The 19,833-nt window shown below is 44.4% G+C and overlaps 1 protein-coding gene across 3 annotated transcripts in view; it reads left to right on the top strand.

The window, feature by feature from the left end:
- The first annotated feature begins 4,182 nt into the window (after positions 1–4,182).
- Positions 4,183–19,833, top strand: part of Hcfc2 (host cell factor C2) — a 39,669-nt gene continuing 24,018 nt past the window's right edge. For 2 of the 3 annotated variants that reach the window (XM_057758065.1, XM_057758064.1), the window contains exons 1-9: positions 4,183–4,355; positions 5,764–5,912; positions 7,287–7,447; positions 10,231–10,439; positions 11,149–11,233; positions 12,909–13,015; positions 13,113–13,301; positions 16,886–17,053; positions 17,553–17,605. In XM_057758065.1, coding sequence (XP_057614048.1) covers positions 4,193–4,355; positions 5,764–5,912; positions 7,287–7,447; positions 10,231–10,439; positions 11,149–11,233; positions 12,909–13,015; positions 13,113–13,301; positions 16,886–17,053; positions 17,553–17,605 — 1,284 coding nt within the window. In that variant the 5' untranslated portion in view covers positions 4,183–4,192. The remainder of the gene's footprint in view (positions 4,356–5,763; positions 5,913–7,286; positions 7,448–10,230; positions 10,440–11,148; positions 11,234–12,908; positions 13,016–13,112; positions 13,302–16,885; positions 17,054–17,552; positions 17,606–19,833) is intronic. The other variant, XM_057758066.1, reaches the window with a different exon arrangement.

Genomic DNA, 19,833 nt, shown 5'->3' with positions numbered 1-19,833 from the left:
TCAGTTGTGGGTTTTCTTCTTGGCAGCTTGAGCTTCAAGGCGCTAGGCTCTTTCCTGCTACCCGCTGAGGGGGCAACAGCGGCTTCTGCACCCACGCCTTAGCCCTGGGTTCCCTCCCTCTCACGTGCTGCAACTGGCTTTCTCCCTTGGTTCTTTAGTTGGAGCCTCTGCTCTTGGAACTGGGTGAGATCCCCCATGGCCTGGAGCTCAGCCTTGCCCTTCCTTCTCCATGTCTTGGCTACAGAGCTGACTGAGACCATGGCTGGAGCCTAGGAGCTGGAAACAAGACTTCTCAGCTGCTCTCTGTGTCCCTCATCTTGAGAACCGTGCTTGTACCTGCGAAGACTCTGTTCTTGAGCCCACCTGCTAGCAGTCCCCAGATCATAAAGTCCTCAGTTGGGACCTTACAGATTACACTCAGCTGTCTGCCACCCTTGGGCTCTAGTCTCTTGCTGTACAATGACTCTTCAATGCCCTGTAGCTAAGGAATAGGATTAGAAACAGTGGTAATATAATGAAGATGATGGTAGGAATTATAATATGACTGATTGACAACTGTGTGCCGGGCATTGCCTAAGTACAGCACATGTTCTTGTTCTCATGGCAACAGTTGGAAAGAGTAATAGACGTCTGTGTTCTCTGCCCTCCTCACTTGTTCCTCCCGCTTCTCCTCCTCCACTGAAAGGGTTTTACGCTAGGCCAATAACAACCTCCTAATGCGCAAATCCGACAGAAGGTTCCTCCTCCTCCTGAACTCAGCACGGCTTCTGAAGGAAATGGAACACCAAAAGACAAGGAGGTCAAAAGGGAACGTGGTGAGGGCTGATATTTAAGAGAAGCCACAGGCAAAGGAAGGTTCAAAAAGGTGGAAGTGGTTTTCAAAGCCAAAGCGATAGAGCAAGTCCCCAGCTCCCTTTCGCTGTCTGCTATAACCTGTTAAATGCTGTCTTCCTGGGGGAGTCGTCACTAACCCTCCTCCTCTACCCTCTCTAAGCTTTCCTCCTAAACGGTGCCTACACTGGTGTCCTGCTCAGCTGAGGCCTTGGTTCCAGAATTCTATTCTCTAGAACCGTGAGGCAACTCAGACAGTTCTACTGTTTTGTTCGTTTGTTTTTCTTTGTAGCCCTGGATGTCCTAGAACTCGCTCTATAGACCAGGCTGGCCTCGAACTCAGAACTCAGAGACCTACCTGCCTCTGCCTCCCGAGTACTAAGGTTAAAGGTGTGTACCGCCATTGCCTATTTTTATTCTTTTTTAAAATTTTATTTTATGAGTATCATTTTGCCTGGAGGTTTGTCTGTGTGGTGACCAGAAGAGGGTGTCAGATCCCTCGGAACAGAGGATCCAGATGGCTGTGAGCAGCTGTGTGGGTGCTGGGAATCAAACCCAGGTTCTACTTTTTATTTGTTTGTTTTATTTTTGGAGACATGGTTTCTCTACATAGCTCTGGCTGTCCTGGAACTTGCTCTGTAGACCAGGCTGGCCTCAAACTGGCAATGGTCCAACTGTCTCTGCCTTCTGTGTGCTGTTCAACTATTTTAATCCACTTGGTTCTGGGTACTTTGATGTGGCAGGCCTGAGAAACAAACTCTCTCCCAGTTAACACTGGGTTTGCAACTTTTAATCCCCCCTTAGTCTTTTTGTCAAAGAATAAAAACAACAGCAACAACAAGGTATCATATAAGCACTGAAGTCTCAGGAAAAAATACAATTCCTTAAACACTTTGTGTTCGTGGAAAACTTATTTCTTTACCTTGTGGTGATATTTTGTTTTTAATCTAACAAATAAAGCTTGCCTGACTATCAGAGTGCAGAGCTAAGCCACTAGTTAGTCATAGATGCCAGGCAGTTGTGGTGCGCACACCTTTAATCCCAACATTCGGGAGACAAAGGCAGACAGATCTCTGTGAGTTTGAGGCCACCCTGAGCTACACGAGATTGAAGCTGTCTAAAAGAAAAACAGAGTTCACACAAAGATGATCCCAGAATTTGGGATCATATGCCTTTAACCCCAGCACTACAGAGGTGGACACAGGAGTGATAAGGCTGGGCAGAGAGGGATATAAGTAGGAGGAGACAGGAGCTCAGTGCAGTCTGAGGATTCAGTCTGAGATGCAGTCTGAGGTTTGTAGAGACAGCAGCAGTCTGAGGATTTGTAGAGACAGGCTCACCCCTTTGGTCTGAGCATTGGTAGAGGTAAGAACTCTCTAGTGGCTGGCTGCACTGCTTCTCTGATCCTTCAGCTTTCACTCCCTAATATCTGACTGTGTTTTTATTACTAAGAACAATTAGAGTCCACGCTACAGTAACTCGGCTTTGCCAATTTTGTTCCAGTTCCCTCACATTTAAGAGTTATATGACAAAATATAAACACTCATTGCATCTTTTATATGTTCCCAGACATCTTCTTCCTCTAGTTTCTGTATTCCTTGGGGGTCATTTTATAAAACTGGCTTAAAGAATAATTAATTCATGACAGGCTGTCTCAAGGAAACACAGGCAAAGCATGGAGGTCCTGAGTTCAATCACAACATGACAGAGGGAGGGAGGGAGAGAAGGGACACAACGAAGCATGACTGTAATGTGTAGAAACTAAAATGACAGTAAGCTTTAAAGAAAAGTTAAATTCACATGTTAGGTAAGCTATTAATGTTCTGAGCACCTAGTACTTGTTAGTCTCAGTTCTAATTGGCCCCCTACAAGGGTACAGACTGTGCCTTTTCCTGTGTATTGTACAGGTGAGGCCTAGTCCCAGGATTCTTAGTATGCACCTGTCATGGCTGCACTAATGTTAAGGGAGGCCTCTTCAGGTGGACGAAAACTAAGAAACGCACACTTAGCTTTGCGGGAGGTGAGGGGTGTGTGAGGCAGCTGGGTGAGAGAAGCGGAATCTGTAAGAGGTAAGGGAAAAGGTGTTCCCTACAGTACCATCTTGATAACCTGAGCTAGAGATTTCAATTGCTTTAAGTGTTTTACTCCTTACAGAGAAACCCCGGCTCAAAAATAAATAAATAAATAGAAATAAGTGTTTTACTCTTTGTGATTTCCGTATTGAACTGAACTGCAAGGCATTTAGGGAGTGAGGGCTGTAGATGCCCACTGTCAAAGGCAGTACGTTTAGTGGTTAAGGCTGGAAGCCGTGAAAAATGGAAGCCATGGAAACGGAAGCCTGTTGGAGTCCTGCCTCGGGTCCTTTTCTGCGTGTACCGGAGCAAGTTTCTGCAGCTATATGCCTCATTTCTCCAACCCCAACAGGGAAATACCAAGCTCCCTGAACAGTAGGAAAGATCCTGAGTTACTACAGAGAAAGTGATTTAGGATGGACAACCTGTCAGCAGTAGCTAGCAATGCAGAGATGACCTGCTGTGATAAGTCAATCTTGTCAGCCTAATACTATCTAGATTTACCTGGGGGCCTAGCCTGTGGGCAGGTCTAGGTGGGTTTATCTAGATTAGGTTAATTAGGATGGCAATAAACGTCAGGGGAACCATTCCCTGGACTTAATAATGAGAAAGGCAGCTGGGTCCCAGCATCAGTGGCTCTCTGCAGATGAAACGTGGCCAGCCCTCTCCTGCCAAGCCTCCTCACTTTGTCGGGCTTCTCCGTGGGTCAAAACGAACCCTTTTTCCTTCCACCGTTTCATTTTTGGGTCGGGGTATTTAATCACAGCAACAGGCCACCTGCTTCCGCTTGATAAACGGAGCCAGATCACCTTTCGGGCTAACTGTTGCTATCTAGGCCTGACACCTCCCAATCTGATCGGGCCCGGGGCCATTCGCCTCTGCTGTCCGTGAGATGACAGCTTTACCCCAGGCCCTGCCGGAGCCCAGCACTTGGGACCTCCGTGACAGCCGTCTAGAGGGCGCGACACGCCCACGCGGAAGATGCTCAGAGTGGACTTGGAGGACGAGGCGGTCCCTCCTTCGCGGAGACCCCGCGGGAAAGCCACAGCAGAGGAGGGGCAGGCAGGGCCGGTGCTTGGGAGGGGCTCCCCATCCCGGCGGCGCCCCGAGGGCCAGCCACGTCGCCGCGGGCTGGGGTGGGCGGGGTCCTGGGGTGGGCGGGGCGGGGCCCGCGGGTCACGTGCTGGGCCTCCCGCGCGCACCGCTGGAGGCGGTGCCCGGCCTCCCCCACGAGCCGTGGGGCCCGTGGCGCGCGGGGCATTGTGGGCCGAGGGGCGGGGGTTGGGAAGATGGCGGCTCCCAGCCTCCTCAACTGGAGGCGGGTTTCCTCCTTCACCGGGCCGGTGCCCCGCGCCCGGCACGGACACCGAGCCGTAGCCATCCGGGAGCTGATGATAATCTTCGGCGGGGGCAACGAGGGCATCGCGGACGAGCTGCACGTCTACAACACCGGTAGGCGGCGGCTCGGCGACCCCGCCTCGGGGACGGCGGCGGCGGCGGAGCTGGGGGAGGGGAGGCGCGGCGGACGCGGGGCTGACAGCTGTCACCGCCGGGGTCGCGGCTCCCTCGGCCGGCTGGGGCAGGCGGTCGGTGGGGAGCGCTCGGCCGGCCGGCTGGATGGCTGGGTGGGCGGCAGCCCGAGCTGGCAGCGTGCCGGAGGGCGGCTCGGTTTCTCCGGGCTCGCCGGCCGACGTGGAGACACCCCGACCCATCCGTGCCCGCGGACCCGAGTGAGACGGCGGGTTCCACGGTCTGGGCTTCTTCCCGCTCCCGCCACCCCGAGCTGGTCACTTCGGGGGACCGAAATCCCGGCCACTGTCAAACACAAGCCACCCCTAGCCGGGCCTCAGTGGTCTTTGCCTTCCCCGCTCTCTTTCGGGAGAGGATTGAGGGGCGGGGAGGTCTTCGGTCCTCGGTATCTGGCGGAAGCCGGCGAGACTTTTTCTAAACTGGCAGGGAAGGGATTTGCGGTTGATGAGTGTCTGTGCTCGGCTCGCCAAAGAGGACAGTCTCAGCTGAGGCACCGCTGCAGAGCGTGAAGTGTCGCTGGTCAGGGCGACAAGCCTTTACCACCATGCAGGGTAGAAATTTATTTTCCCCACTAGTAAGTAGTCTAGCAATCATCGGAAACTAATAAGTAACTATACCGAGTTTGGGGTCGATCTAGTTCCAACCACACAACTTTTCTTTGATGAAACAACTTGATCACAGTAGTCCTCTAAAGGCCAAATTCGGTAGGAGAAATTTTGTTACTTTTGGTCCTCTTTGCTACCGCCCCTAATACTCCAGCATCAAAAGTTTACGAAGTATTTGATTTGGTATACTGTAAATACTATTGACTTAGAAGAAGTTACACCTGTTTAGACTCTTGCTTTGCTAGTTGTTCAGAATCAGTATTAAAAGTTACCAAGCCTTTCTAAATCTGAGGTTTTCCATGTCTATAATGGCCAAGACACCTATCAGGATTTTTCTAGGCGCTGAATAATGCAAATCAGGGCTTTCAACAGAAACATTAGTGACATTTTGGCCCAGGTGAGTTTTGGCCATAGAGACCACCTCATATGGTATAAGATGCTCGCTGGCATCCTCAGGCTCAGCTCACTGGTAGCAGCCCCTCCCTTCCGAAAGTTGTAACAACTAAATATGATTGTGGACATTGCAAAGTCAGTACCCTCCAGGGAGCAAAAGAATCCCCTTTGACGGCTACTAGAATACAGGCTAAGGATAGGTATGTATGTATATATATATATACGCGTATATTTTGATTAGATGTATATATTCTTGATAATCTAATTATGAAACTCATGGAATGTTAGCTATTGTTTGTTATAATTGACTTAAATATTTTTTTGGTAACTAGTTACAAATCAGTGGTTCCTACCAGCTGTCAGAGGAGACATCCCTCCAGGCTGTGCGGCCCATGGATTTGTCTGTGATGGCACTAGAATACTAGTGTTTGGGGGCATGGTTGAATATGGAAGATACAGCAATGAGCTATATGAGCTACAAGTAAGTGTGTTTGACATTTGTTATCTCAGTCTGAAGTGCCTAATGAAATTGTCAGAAGTTTTAAGAAGAGATTACAAAATGTTTTATTAGCTTGAGTACAGTAACAGATGCTCCACACTTTGTAGCTTCCCAGACAATGTTTCCACCTTACTGTGTCTGGTGACATTTACAGCTTAAAGATGCCTGACCTTTAGCAGTCCTGTAGTGCCGCAGGCATAGGCTTCTGTGTGCGAGTGCGGTAGTCCTTTAGCTTCCAACACTGGCACCCTCGGACTGCTGGAACAGACTGCTGGCTCCTGCCTCTGGTGTTTGGAGCCAGTATTGTCCATGCAGGGACCTGGGCGTTTGCGTGTCTAACCCAGAGCATGCTTTGAAAACACGTGCCTCAGTATGAGAGGAATGGCTTCCTTTAGCAGCAGCAGTGACCCACCCACACAGTCATGCCGAGAGGTCACGGCTTCATATAGCCTTTCCAGATTTGATTTGCTTGTTAAAACGGAGCTTGTTCTTGGTTACTGTTCTTGATAGGTTCCAAGGGCCCTGATTATGAGGGTGTCTGCCACTGGCAGATGTAATTTGGTTTTACGTATTTCCAAGCAAACCACTGTTTCAAATAGAGAAGAGTCTCATGGCCAAAAAAAAAAAAAAAAAAAAAAATTGGAGTTTGACTTGTTAAATGAACTTTGTTTTAATGTGATTTAATGAAATTTGATTTGCTATTAAAGGTTAAATATTTAGCATGCATAGATTACCTAATATATAAAAGTTAGATTTCATGAATTACACCTTATCTTAAAGTTCTATATGTAGATACTTATTATTTTTTTTACTTGGAAGAAATTAGAAGTGATGATATTTATTATTATTATAAACTTAGTGTATCATTATGGAAACGTGTGTGTATAGGAGAATCATTTGAATGTCCGTTCACACACACACACACACACACACACACACACACACACACTGCTCTGTGACACAAATTTCACATAACCCAGGCTGCCCTTAAAACTCACTTGGTAGCCAAGGATAGCTTTCACCTCCTGGTCCTCTTGCCTCACAAATTCTGGGGTTACCACAGCCAGCCTTCCCAGGATAAACCTGTTAATTTCAGAATTTAGCCAGTTCTCTGGGCATAGTGTTGCATGACTTTTTTCTAGAACTTGGAAGGCAGAGGCATGCAGGTCTCTTGGAGTTTACGGCCAACCTAGAAGTGTCAGGAAACTCACTGTGTGTAGAGTTCATAGTGAGACCGAGTCTCAGTGTTAGCCAATGTTTGTCCTTCATCCCCAGAGGCAGTCACAGGTGGCTCACTGTTGATAGCACTGACATAGACACGCTGCCTGCTTTCATATGGATGTCTTCTCTCGTTAGGCAAGTCGTTGGCTATGGAGAAAAGTGAAACCCCAGCCTCCTCCTTCTGGCTTACCTCCTTGTCCTCGTCTGGGACATAGTTTCTCTTTATATGGTAACAAATGCTATTTGTTTGGCGGTCTGGCAAATGAGAGTGAAGATTCCAATAACAATGTCCCCAGGTATGCTTTTGTAGACAAGTGCTTGTTTGATGATTTAGGTTAAAATATTTTATCTTTAGTTACTACAAGGCTTAAGCTTATATTTTCATATTGAAAACTGACAATAAACACATATTTGTGTATTTGTGGTTTTCAGTCCCTTGAGAATATGTTTTCAAACTGTCTTTTCTAATCAGAAATCATCTTAAATTGATACTTGCACAATTGCTTATGCCAGTATATTTGTATGTCTTGAGTGTAATTCCCATTGAGTGGGTCATGCACAGCCCCAAACAGTAATGTGGTTATTTTACAATGTGCTTTCTTTTTTTTTTTTTTTTTTTTGGTTTTTCGAGACAGGGTTTCTCTGTGGCTTTGGAGCCTGTCCTGGAACTAGCTCTGTAGACCAGGCCGGTCTCGAACTCACAGAGATCCGCCTGCCTCTGCCTCCCGAGTGCTGGGATTAAAGGCATGCGCCACCATCGCCCAGCTACAATGTGTTTTCTCTGAAAACTTGGTGTGTAGTTGGCTGTTAAGTGAAAGCCGTTGTCCTCATGCTTCATGCAGTCTATGAAGGTGTACTGCACGAACAAGACTGTTCTCCTTTCCAGAGAATGAATCACTGTCTCTTTTCTTTTGTACGTTTCTATAGATGTCTTGCTTTTTATTTTTCTAATACTTACTTGTTTGTTTGTTCATTTATTTATCTATTTCAAAATAGAGTTTCCCTGTGTAGACCAGGCTGGCCTGGAACTTGGAGATCCACCTGCCTCTGTATCCCTGAGTGCCAGGATTAAAGTCATGTGCTGCCACGCCATGCATAAGGGTTTGTTTGTGTGTTTAATTGTGTGTCTATGTGGGTGTTTGTGTGTTAGATATGTGCCTGTGGGTGTGGGTGTCCATTGAGGCCAGAAGTGTTGGCTCTCTGTGAAGCGGGGGGTTCCAGGCAGTTGTGGCCCAGCTGCAGTGGGTGCTGGCACAGAACTCATGCTCTTTGAGAGATTAAGATGTGCTCTTGATCACTGAGCCATTTCTCCAGTTCCTAAACTTTGAAAGTTTATTTTCTAAACTGTTTTGTTTTTTCTCGCTCATACTTGAGTAGAAAGTTAGTAGAAAATTGAATTAGTTGTTACAAAAGTCATTTTGGAATTGGGAGGGAGCTAGCTCAGCAGGTTGAGCTCTTGGCATGAAGTGTGAGGACCTTGGGTGTGGATCTCTAGAGCCCACATGAAGATGAAGTGTGTGCAGTGGCCAACATGAACTCCCAGCTGACAGGAAGCAGAAACAGAAACATTCTGGGGAAGACTAGACAAAACAAAGGCAAACTAGACAAACAAGTTCCAGGTTCAGGGACAGACCACCTGATTGAGTGATTGAGATAACCACCTGATGTCATCCCCTTGCTCACACGTGCATACATACGTGCACACATGCATCATACCACATGTACATGGATTTACAAAAAACAAAAGTCATTTCATTAAAAAAATCTTTTTAAGAAAAGAAGCTGTTTAGGACAAGTTAAGTATGGTTTCTAAATTAAAGACAGTGTGTAGGACATTGCTGTGACATTACAGTGTGCTGGAAGTTGCAAAGCAGTTCTTATTCCAGAGAGCAGTGTCTTCAAGGTGTTTGCCAAAACGCTGTCCATAAGAATGGTTGGTTATCTAGTGCTGTGTGGTAAACTAGCGATGCAAAATTACTTTTACTGTGCTCAAAACTCTGTAAGTAAGGAAATCACACGGCACAAAATGATGGCTGACTCTTCAGTGGGAGATCTTGAGCGGTCACCCCACATCTGGGAGTCAGCTGAGGCGGCTGAAGGACGGAGTCAGCGGGGCTGTCACCCCATATGCCTGTGGATGGCTCTTTCGAGACCGGATCTTGTATGGCCCTGGCAGACTGTGGACTATGTAGCCAAGAATAACTGAGCTTCTGATCATCCTGCCACACTGAGCGCTGAGATTATAGGGATGTGCCGCTATGTTTGGTATATATTGTTGCTAAAGACTGAAACTTGGGCTTCCTGCATGCTGGGTTAGCTTTCTACCCAGACCGTGGAGTGGCCTTTCAGTGTGTGGTTGAGAGTTTCACAAGCAGTGTTATAGTAAGAATCTAATATGTATATGTGTGTGTGTATGAATATGGCCTTTCACAAGCCAGCCGTGGCACCTTGTTCAGAGCATTCACAGACCAGACTAAAATACAGGGGAGAGGAACCTCATGTCCTGACAAGGCTGTGTTTTAAGACTGTCACCGTTGTATTGACAGGTGTTTTCCGTCTTCACCCTGGACACAGTAGAGTGATAAATCTGTGTGGAATGAATGTCTGGAAGTTTTGCTTGCTTTAGTGCCTTTCTGTATTATGTGAATTTTTTACAATAAGCATATGATGGACATTTTTTCTTTTTGAAAATGTTTGTGTGTCTTCTGTGTGTTTGCATGGGTTTATTGCACAGTGTGTATGCAGATGCCTACAGAGGACAGCAAAGGGCATCAGGTCCTCTGTAACTGAATTCCAGGTGGTTGTAGCCACCAGATGTCAGCACTGAGAACCCGCGTTAGTCCTCTGCCAGAGCAGTAAGCTCTTCTGGCTGCTCTCAGGCCCCCTTTTCTTTTTCTTTTCTTCTTTTTTGACATAGGATGTCTGGTTCATACTGACCTGGAACTCATGATCCTCCTGCCTCAAACTCTTGGGTGCTGAGATTACAGACACATGCCACTGTGTGGCTAATATATATTTATGAATTGAAATAAAACATACATATCATCTGAATGTTTTCATCTCTTTTGTGCTATCTTAGGTATTTAAATGATTTCTATGAGCTGGAACTACAGCATGGTTCTGGTGTCGTGGGCTGGAGCATTCCAGCCACGAAAGGCATTGTACCTTCTCCAAGAGAATCCCACACTGCTATTATATATTGTAAAAAAGACTCCGGGAGTCCTAAGATGTATGTGTTTGGTGGAATGTGTGGTGCTCGCCTGGATGACCTATGGCAGCTTGATTTAGGTAATCTTAATTTGATTCAGGAATTTCTTAGGATTGGTAAAGGAAAAATTTAAATGTATTTTTTTTTTGTTTTTGTAAATATTTATTATAGTCAGCATTTACAGTCTCAGGAACAGCTGAGACCTGATTAGTCACTTTGAACAACTGAATGTTCAATTTATGGTAGTAAATTTCCTATGTTTCCTTTAGCACCCACCATAGATTCTGGTTGTCTAGAATGGTCCACGTACATGCTTGTGGTCCTCTGTAATTGTTAGTGGGACCGTCTTTCACCCTGAGAGGTATCTGGTTGGGTTACTAATTTCTTTGGTTGTCCTCCCTGTCTATGGGAAGTGTGACTTTAACAGAATTGCTAACCAGTGGGAGACCTGAGGGCAGCTCTCTGAAAGTGAATAACTGAAAATGTGCTTCTCATCTTTCACTGTCTTTTAAATTTATTTAATATGGTTAAATCAAAAGTATTATTTGTCATTTAAAATTAGTGACACTTTAAGCACAGCTCTTCAGTAGAAATGTTAAATTCAGTGTAAGTAGATTTCTGATTGGATGTGCTTGTGGTCTGGGAATGTTTAAGATGAATTCAGATAACTGATTTGAAACGTTTTTGCTTTTTTTGGTAAGTACTTTTGTTTTATTTTTTTAAGTGTGCAAATTGAGGTGATTTGCTATTATTAGATCAAGTTCCTGATTTTCTTATTTTTATTTCTAGAAACTATGTCTTGGTCAAAACCAGAAACAAAGGGGACAGTGCCACTTCCGCGGAGCCTTCATACAGCCAGTGTTATAGGAAACAAGTATGGCTTCCTTCTCTTGTTTGCCTTGAAAGACTGATACAAAGAGAAGTAAAAATGGTCCTTCCTTAGAAATAGATTCGCAGACTTAATAATACCTTGTTGTGCTGATCACAGCTAAAGTAATTTGTCAGTGGGAGCTGGAACACCTGTCTGGGTTACCTGTTTAGCTTCCTCTCCCTGCCTTTCCTGGTATGGCACGACCTACGTGTCAGCGGGTGTTGCCAAGCTGCTTTGTCCTCTCTGGTTAGGTTCCCAGCGTCTGCACAGGGCCCACATCCATCAGAAACTCCAGTCCCAGGGAATCGGAGACACCAGGCATACATATGGTGCATATGTACATATGCAGACAAAACACCCATAGAAACGAAATAAAATGTCTTTTAAAAATTTTAAGAAAAGCTGTTTGCTGTTCTAATTGGCGGCGTGGGCCTGGGAGAGCAGGGCCTGAAAGTCTCATACAATAGCCAGCTTTATTTGGAGCATTGGACAGTTTACACTCTGAGGGTTAAAAAGAGTCACATGAGTAAGGTGTTCAGTCAAAAGGACACATGTGGCAAAACCATGTTTTTCCATAGAGGCATATGAGTAACAGGAACTGGAATTAAACGCCTATCTGCTCCACCTGGGAGGAGATGAAAACACACTCCAAGAACAATTCTGTATTTGAACAAACTGAGGCCAGCAGACTCTTGTCTTGTTTTCATGGAGTTTTTCCACAAGCACTCAGAATTCTCACACTGCTCCATTCTCAGTGTTCCAACAAGGGCCTCTAGACTGCTGGAGAAAGTTGAAGGTGGTCTGCTATCTGTTTTTAACAGTGCTGGAGTTGGAACCGCGCACTTAAATGCATCTCAGTGTCCTACCAACACGCAGAACTGCATCACCAAACCTTTTTTCCTTTGAACACCAAGTCTTCCTAACTTGCCCAGGCAGACCTCAGAGTTGTGATCTTCCTGCTTCAGCCTCCCTGGGAAGCTGGGCTTGTAAGCCTGCACCACCACGCTTGTTCCAGCATCCTTTTACCATAGCCTGCCGCACAGCTGGGGCTCCCGGCATTCATAGCCAGGGCAGGCTTAAAGTTGTCATGTTTAAGTAATGGCAGTGACCCAAAGTTAAGTGAAATTTCATCTTTTTTGATCACTGTCTTAGTTACTTTTCTGTTGATGTGTTGAAAATACCCTAACAAAAGCAACTTAGGAAGGAAGGGCTAATTGGGCTTACAGTTGCAGGTGAAAGCCCAGCATTTTGGGGACCTGTGCATGTGCAGTTAAAAAGCAGAGATGGATGGGTGCCCGCGTTCTTACTAAGCGTATGATATAGTTCAGACATTGTTCACTTACACTTCCCCAACGGAGTATAGTTTTGGTTTAGTTCTGCTTTATAGAGTTGTCAGGTTTATTGTTGTTGAGACAGGCTCTTGTTCCATTCCCTGTGGCCTTACACTCATGAGCTCTGAGCATCCTCCTCTTTCCTAGATGTGTACCACCCTTGCTTACAATGGTAAACTCTTTTATGAAAGACCGTTTTGTTCATTTTGTCTATACAATGCTCCCTTTACAGTGTGGTAGGAGTTCTGTAGCTTTAAGCCGGCAAATAAGCTCATTCTTGTGTTTCCTATCCAGAAAGTAAAATTGATGCACTTATTTTAAGTCCTTGGTTCTCTTCTGTCATGCAGGATGTACATTTTTGGTGGATGGGTTCCCCACAAGGGGGAGAATCCTGAGAATTCACCTAATGATTGCGAGTGGAGATGTACGAGCTCATTTTCTTACCTGAATCTAGGTGAGTCTCGAGACTTTCTCGTTGATGTAATAAAGTCATGTTTGCTCTTTGTTGCTTAAGAGCAATAACTGAGTCATGGAAATTTCTTTCTTTTTAGATACAGCAGAGTGGATCACTCTAGTGTCAGATTCTCAGGAAGATAAAAAAAATTCAAGGCCAAGACCACGAGCCGGACACTGCGCTGTTGCGGTCGGCACTCGACTGTACTTCTGGAGTGGAAGAGATGGCTACAAAAAAGCCCTCAATAGTCAAGTGTGCTGCAAGGATCTCTGGTATCTCGATACTGGTACGTAGGAGTGCGTAATGAAGTTCTTCATATAGGACTGAAAAGGGATCCTTACAATCGGAAATCACTGCGAGGAATATGTAACGCTACCCACTTGGAGGATTTTTCCTTCCTCTCGTGTGTAGGATGGATTTAAAGATTCTAAAGACTGAAAAGGATCCTAATAATCGGAAATCACTGCGAGGAATATGTAACACTCCCCACTTGGAAGGAGGATTTTCCTTCCTCTTGTGTGTAGGATGGATTTAAAGATTCTTTTCCAAGGCGCAGAAGGGGAGAACTGTTCTTAGTCTAACAAGTGATCCGGATTGTTATCAGTAGTGCTAAATTCTATTCCTATCATTTACACCCTGATAAGAATGTGCTGAGAGCTGGGAAGTGGTGGTGACACCTTTAATCCCAGTGCTCAAGAGGCAGGGGCAGATGAATCTCTGAGTTTGAGGCCGGCCTGGTCTACAAGAGCAAGTTCCAGGACAGCTAGGGCTACACAGAAAAGCCCTGTGTCTAACCCTCTCCCCTCCCCCCCAAAATATGGCAAGAAACACTCCACCCCTGTGGTACTTGCCTACAAATCTGTAACCCCAGTATTATGGTGCAGAAGTACCAGACAGCCTCAGATTAAAGGGAATTTTAGATCATTTGCTAATAGTTACATCAGAAGTTTTAAAGTGGGGACCTGCAGTATATCTCACCAGGTTCTGACACTTGCTGTCCAGTCTGACAGCGTGAACATTTAAATGCCATCTTCTGAAGGTCTCTGCAAGATTTGAAGAATACCTAACTAACTGAAATATATCTCTATATATCTAGAAAACCTAACTAACGTGACTACAATTTTGACTATCTATTGACCTATATTTTTAATTATACATTTTTAAATGAACTACATAAACACAATACCTTAATCAAGATCAGAAACACACACACATATAACAAAATTGACCTTAAATTTGTATCAATAAACCAAGATCCATACCAATGTAAATTATTCATATCTATATTATATCTTCCTTTAAATGTAAAAGAACATTTATAAACAATATTTGGGAATATGGGCGTAATTAAATCACTGCTTGGCCCATTAGCTTTAGTTTCTTATTGGCTAAGTTTTACATCTTAATTTAATCCATTTCTATTAATTTGTGTATCGCCATGTGGCAGTGGCTTACCAGGTAAAATTACCAGCATCTGTCTCTGGCGGATCTATGGCATCTCTCTGACTCTGCTTTCTTCCTCCTAAAATTCAGTTCTGTCTTCTCCACCTACCTAGGTTCTGCCCTATCAGGCCAAGGCAGTTTCTTTATTCATTAACCAATACAAGCAACACAGAGAGGGGACTCTCACATCAAGGACAGGCTCCAAAGCTAGAAAAAGAAAAAGTACTGATGCCTGTGACTCGAATTATATTCCTTATATTTTCTAGGTTTCTGTTTTGAATCTTTTTTTTTAACATGACCTTTTCACTTCCCCCTGCCTCTAGAAGCATTTGTAATTTTTTCCCCTGTTCCTGAAATTTTAAATTTTTACGATGCTGGTGGGTTGTTTCTGTTCATTTAGACAGTCTTCCAAACTAGCCTATGAGGCCTCAAATGCACAGCCCTCCTGCCTTAGGTGTGCACCACCATCCACTCCTTGCTTGCTTCTTTGTCCTTCTTTTTAAAGGAAATTTTGTTTTGATTTTTTAAAATTATTTGTAGGAATGTGAGTCTGAATCTTAGTGTATGCAGGGGCCTGGGAGCTGCAGATGGTTGCGACCCCCCTGGCCCGTGTGCTGGGAAGGAAGCTCAGGTGATCTGGGGACACGCTGGTGCTGCAGCCGTCTCTCCAACCCAGTACTGGTTTTCATCTCTGTGATAAGTGCTCAGTGGGCACTTTTAGTCTGGAAACTCATGGTCTTTAGTGTGTTAGAAATTTATTTCAGGATTTACATTTTTAAAAATTTCCTCCATGTCCTCCGCTTTAATATCTGGTCTACTTCCTGGACTTTCCCAAATGTTTGCTTTAATTCAGCTGTGGGCTACCATCCTTTGAGGGATATAAACTACTTGGGTTGCTGAAGGGGTGGTGGGGGACTTTACATAAAAATTGTTGAAGGAACAGGCCTCACTGTCTCCTGACTGACTTTGAAGCATGGAGGTAAGCCTAGGGAAAATACGCTAACAAAGAGTACTGCTGTATTTCCACAAACCAGTGTAGGGAATAGGCTTGGACTGGCTGTGGCTTGAGGTATGTTGTTATCATCAGTAAAATGATACATTTGAGGTTGAAGAGATGGCTCAGCAGATAAGAGCACAGGCTACTCTTCCAGAGGACCAGAGTTAATTCCCAGCATCCAACTGTCTGTAGCTCCAGGTCCAGGAGATCCGACACATTCTCCTGGTCTCTGTGTGCTAGGCATGCACATGACACACAGATACACATGAAGGCAAGACACCTATATACATAAAGTAATGATTAAAATATTTTGAAGAGATATTTAAAAAATGAAGTAGATATCGGACTTGCTCTGGACAGCTGAGAAATTGTCCAAAGCTAAGGGACACACTTCCTCTCAGTGTGAAGCTAGGGACACACTTCCTCTCAGTGTGAAGCTTGCTGACATCCTTAGTATACACAGAAGACTGGACCAGCAACATTGTCATCAGGTACAACCTCAGATACTTTTTGTTTTTGTTTTTCGAGGCAGGGTTTCTCTGTGTAGCCCTGGCTGGCCTGGAACTCGCTCTGTAGCCCAGACTGACCTCAAACTCAGATTCACCTGCCTCTGCCTCTCAAGTGCTGAGTTTAAAGGCATGTGCCAACACCACCTGGCTATAATTTCAAATCTTAGAAGATTTGTTACTTGTTGTGGAAATATTAGCAATATTTTTTATGTTACTGATATTTTATACCAAGGTTATGTGTTTTGGGTAGTACTAATTTTGTTAAAGGATAAAAACTTCATGTTGTTCCAAAATATATCCAAGTCATCTTTGCTAACAGCAGTATTTCTAGCATGTATGCTGTTGGTTAAAAATCAGTTCTTTTTTTTTAAATATCACTCTAGTTAATTAATTAATTAATTGTGTATACAACATTCTGCTTCCATGTATGCCCACATGCCAGAAGAGGGCGTCAGATCTCATTACAGATGGTTGTGAGCCACCATGTGGTTGCTGGGAATTAAACTCACAACCTCTGGAAGAGCATCCAGTGCTCTTAACCACTGAGCCATCTCTCCAGCCCCTAAAAATCAGTTCTTTAAATTAAAAAAATTAAAATTCATGAGGGTAAAACACAAAGCAATAATTCTATAACACCCAGTCTCACCTCTCAGCCTTTTAGACATGATTAGGTGTATTCAGGGGAGCTCTTCGGCCTTCTGATCCTAATGGTGCAAGTAGTTTGGTATTGAGTTATTTTATTTGTAGAAGAAATTGAATAAAATCAGAGCTTCAAACTACTTTGGTTTGTCTGTCTTTAAGTGTCTTCAACAAACAGATGTGGTGTTCACTGCTGGTGTTTTCAAGCTCCTGCCCACCAAAACTGTTGGCAGACTGTGGTTGCGATTGAAACTAAAGGCTCTATATAATGTTTTTCCTTAGAGAAACCGCCAGCACCATCCCAAGTCCAGCTGATCAAAGCTACTACCAACTCTTTCCACGTCAAGTGGGACGAAGTGCCGACGGTCGAGGGCTATCTCTTGCAGTTGAATACTGACTTGCCGTACCAAACTGCATCACCCGATTCTTCAGCAGCGCCAAATACGCTAGGTAAAATAAGTGTCATGCTTAAGAATGCATGTCTGCTCGTGTGCTTTCTAAAAACATACTGCGAAAGTACCGTGATGATGCTTGGTTCAGGAAACTGCATGAGTTTTAAGATGCCCTGGTACATGGCTGGCAAACCAGCTTGCCTGAGCATGAGCTCTGAACCTGGCGGCTGTCGTAGCGAACTCAGAAAGGTGCAGAGTGCTTTCCTGCAGCTCATTCTGTTGACTTGACAATCTTCAGTCTTGAGTTCCAGTCATGTTTTCAGTTAGCTTCAGAAGTACTTCACTGGTTTCCAGAAGTGTTTTTAACTGATCAGGCGCCTGGAAAGCAACAAAATTTGTTACAGTCTTCAGCAACTATTAAGTAACTATTAAGAAAGCAGATACACTTGGATAAAGATGTTATTTTAATCTTTAATGTGTAAATTTAAAACTATTGACAACGCAGTTTATGGATGCCAATGAAGAGCATATCAGTGTGAACTTTCTCATTCCTACAGGAGGCAGGATGGACCCTCAGAGACAAGGCAGTAATAGCATCCTTCAGAACAGTGTAAGTGGAAGCTCCTGTGCTGACAGTGAATGCTTGTGGACTAGCCAGTTTGTGCCGAGGGTTTTTGCATATCACTCTGAATAAAGGTCATTACTCCTTGCTCCATTTGAGAATCAGCTCTGAACTGTCCAGGCTGCCTGGTTTTCACAGGCCTGGGGATGAGGCTCAGTGTTAGAGTTCTTGGTGGCAAACACGAGACCCTGGATTCTGTCTCTAGCACCACAAAAAAAACAAAAAAAAAAACCTTCTATGATAGAAGCCTGAATTGAAATCCGTGTTGAAGAGAAGCCTAGTTTCATTGCCTATAGCATTGGATGCTGTTCTATTTGGATTGATACTTATGAGCCAGGTGTGGTGGTGTGTAACATGATGGCCTGCTTGTTGGGGTTTCTGTCCTGCCCAGTTCCCACAGCCATTTAGCCCCAAAGAAAATCACACAGAAGTCTCCATAAGTTATAAACTGATTGGCTCATTAGCTCAGGCTTCTTATTAACTCTTGTAATTTATATTAACCCATTATTCTAGTATATGTTAGCCACATGGCTCGGTACCTTTTTCAGTGGGGTAGGCCACATCTTCCTTCTTCCATGTCTGGGAGGAACTTCCTTCTTCCTAGAATACTCCTGTGTTTTCATTGCCCTGCCTATACTTCCTGTCTGGTTGTCCCACCTATACTTCCTGCTTGGCTACTGGCCAATCAGCATTTATTTAAAACATAATTGACAGAATACAGAATTGTCCCACCCACACTCTGCAGTCCCAGAGCTTGAGAGGTAGAGCCAGGTCAAGAGGCCAGCCTCAGCTATACTGTGGAGTTGAGCTAGCCTCAACTACACAAAACCCTATCTCAACCAAAACAAAGTATTTTAAGTTTATATTGTGATATTCTTAGATGTCATAATATATATATATATATATATTCTGAATCTATAAAATATAATTTAAGTATACTTATATATTTCATTTACCAAAGACTATCAGTAGCTAAGTTGAACAACTTGTGTAAAGTTACTTGTTCCTTATGAGGTGGTCATGGTAAGTATTTGTGGACGTTAATGGCTCAACTTGTTAAAATTCATTATTTTCATCTGGGAAACTGCTGTTGCTATCAGTAGATCCTTTCAGTGGAAAGGGATGAGGTATGGTCCTGTTTTGAGCATGACTGAGGACCAAGAATGTGAGAAAATATTGTGGTTATCTAGGAAGGAGATATTATTACAAGTTGTGCTCATACTCTGTGAGTAGCCTATTTTAGAAAATAAACTACATTTACATTATAATACACATGTGTATTGTATGTGATATGTGTGTATATACATCATAAGCTGAATGGTGTTGCATGGCTTGTGATACGATAATGGATGACTGCCTTGCCCCTCCCTGTTCTTGGATCGTGCTAGAAACAACTCCTGTAAACACTTCTCGCTTTCTGTTAGTATCTAACTATGCACGCTTGAGTGAAATCCCAGCTGGGTGTGGTAACCCGCCTGTAATCCCAGCACTCAGGAAGCAGAGGCAAGAGATCTCTGTGAGTTTGAGGCCAGCCTGGTCTACAGAGTGAGTTCCAGGACAGCCAGAGCTACATAGTGAGACAAAAGAGCCACAACAATAAATAAAATTCTTATTTTGCTATGCCTTTACTTTCTCGCTTTTGATCGTGTATCTTCAATAAAAAGATAAGGAAGCTGGGAGGGGTGGTAAGTGCTTGAAATCCTAGAACTAGGAAGCAGGGACAGGAGGATTCTTGCCAGCTAGCCAGCCAAGCCTCCTTGGCAGATTCTAGGCCAGTGGAGGCCTCTTGTCTCAAAAAACAAGGTGATAGCATTGCTGAAGAACTGCAGCTGAGGTGTCCTCTGGTCTCCACACATATGTGCCTGTATGTTCACACACATGGACATACACAGAAAAGGTAATGGAAGGTGAAGATTTGATGACGTCCCTCTCCACATTTTCCACTCCTCTCCAGCCTTCAAGTGTTTTTAGTGGAGTTCAGTTTGATGTTTGTCTCACGATGGTGACATACCCACAGATGAGCCACACTGTACTTGATGTCCGTGTTAGGATGGTGACATACCCACAGATGAGCCACACTGTACTTGATGTCCGTGTTAGGATGGTGACGTACCCACAGATGAGCCACACTGTACTTGATGTCTGTGTTAGGATGGTGATGTACCCACAGATGATCCACACTGTACTTGATGTCCGTGTTAGGATGGTGACGTACC

Source organism: Chionomys nivalis, chromosome 25 (assembly GCF_950005125.1).
Source record: "Chionomys nivalis chromosome 25, mChiNiv1.1, whole genome shotgun sequence".
Taxonomy (NCBI): domain Eukaryota; kingdom Metazoa; phylum Chordata; class Mammalia; order Rodentia; family Cricetidae; genus Chionomys; species Chionomys nivalis.
This window is presented reverse-complemented; position numbering and strand designations above follow the sequence as displayed.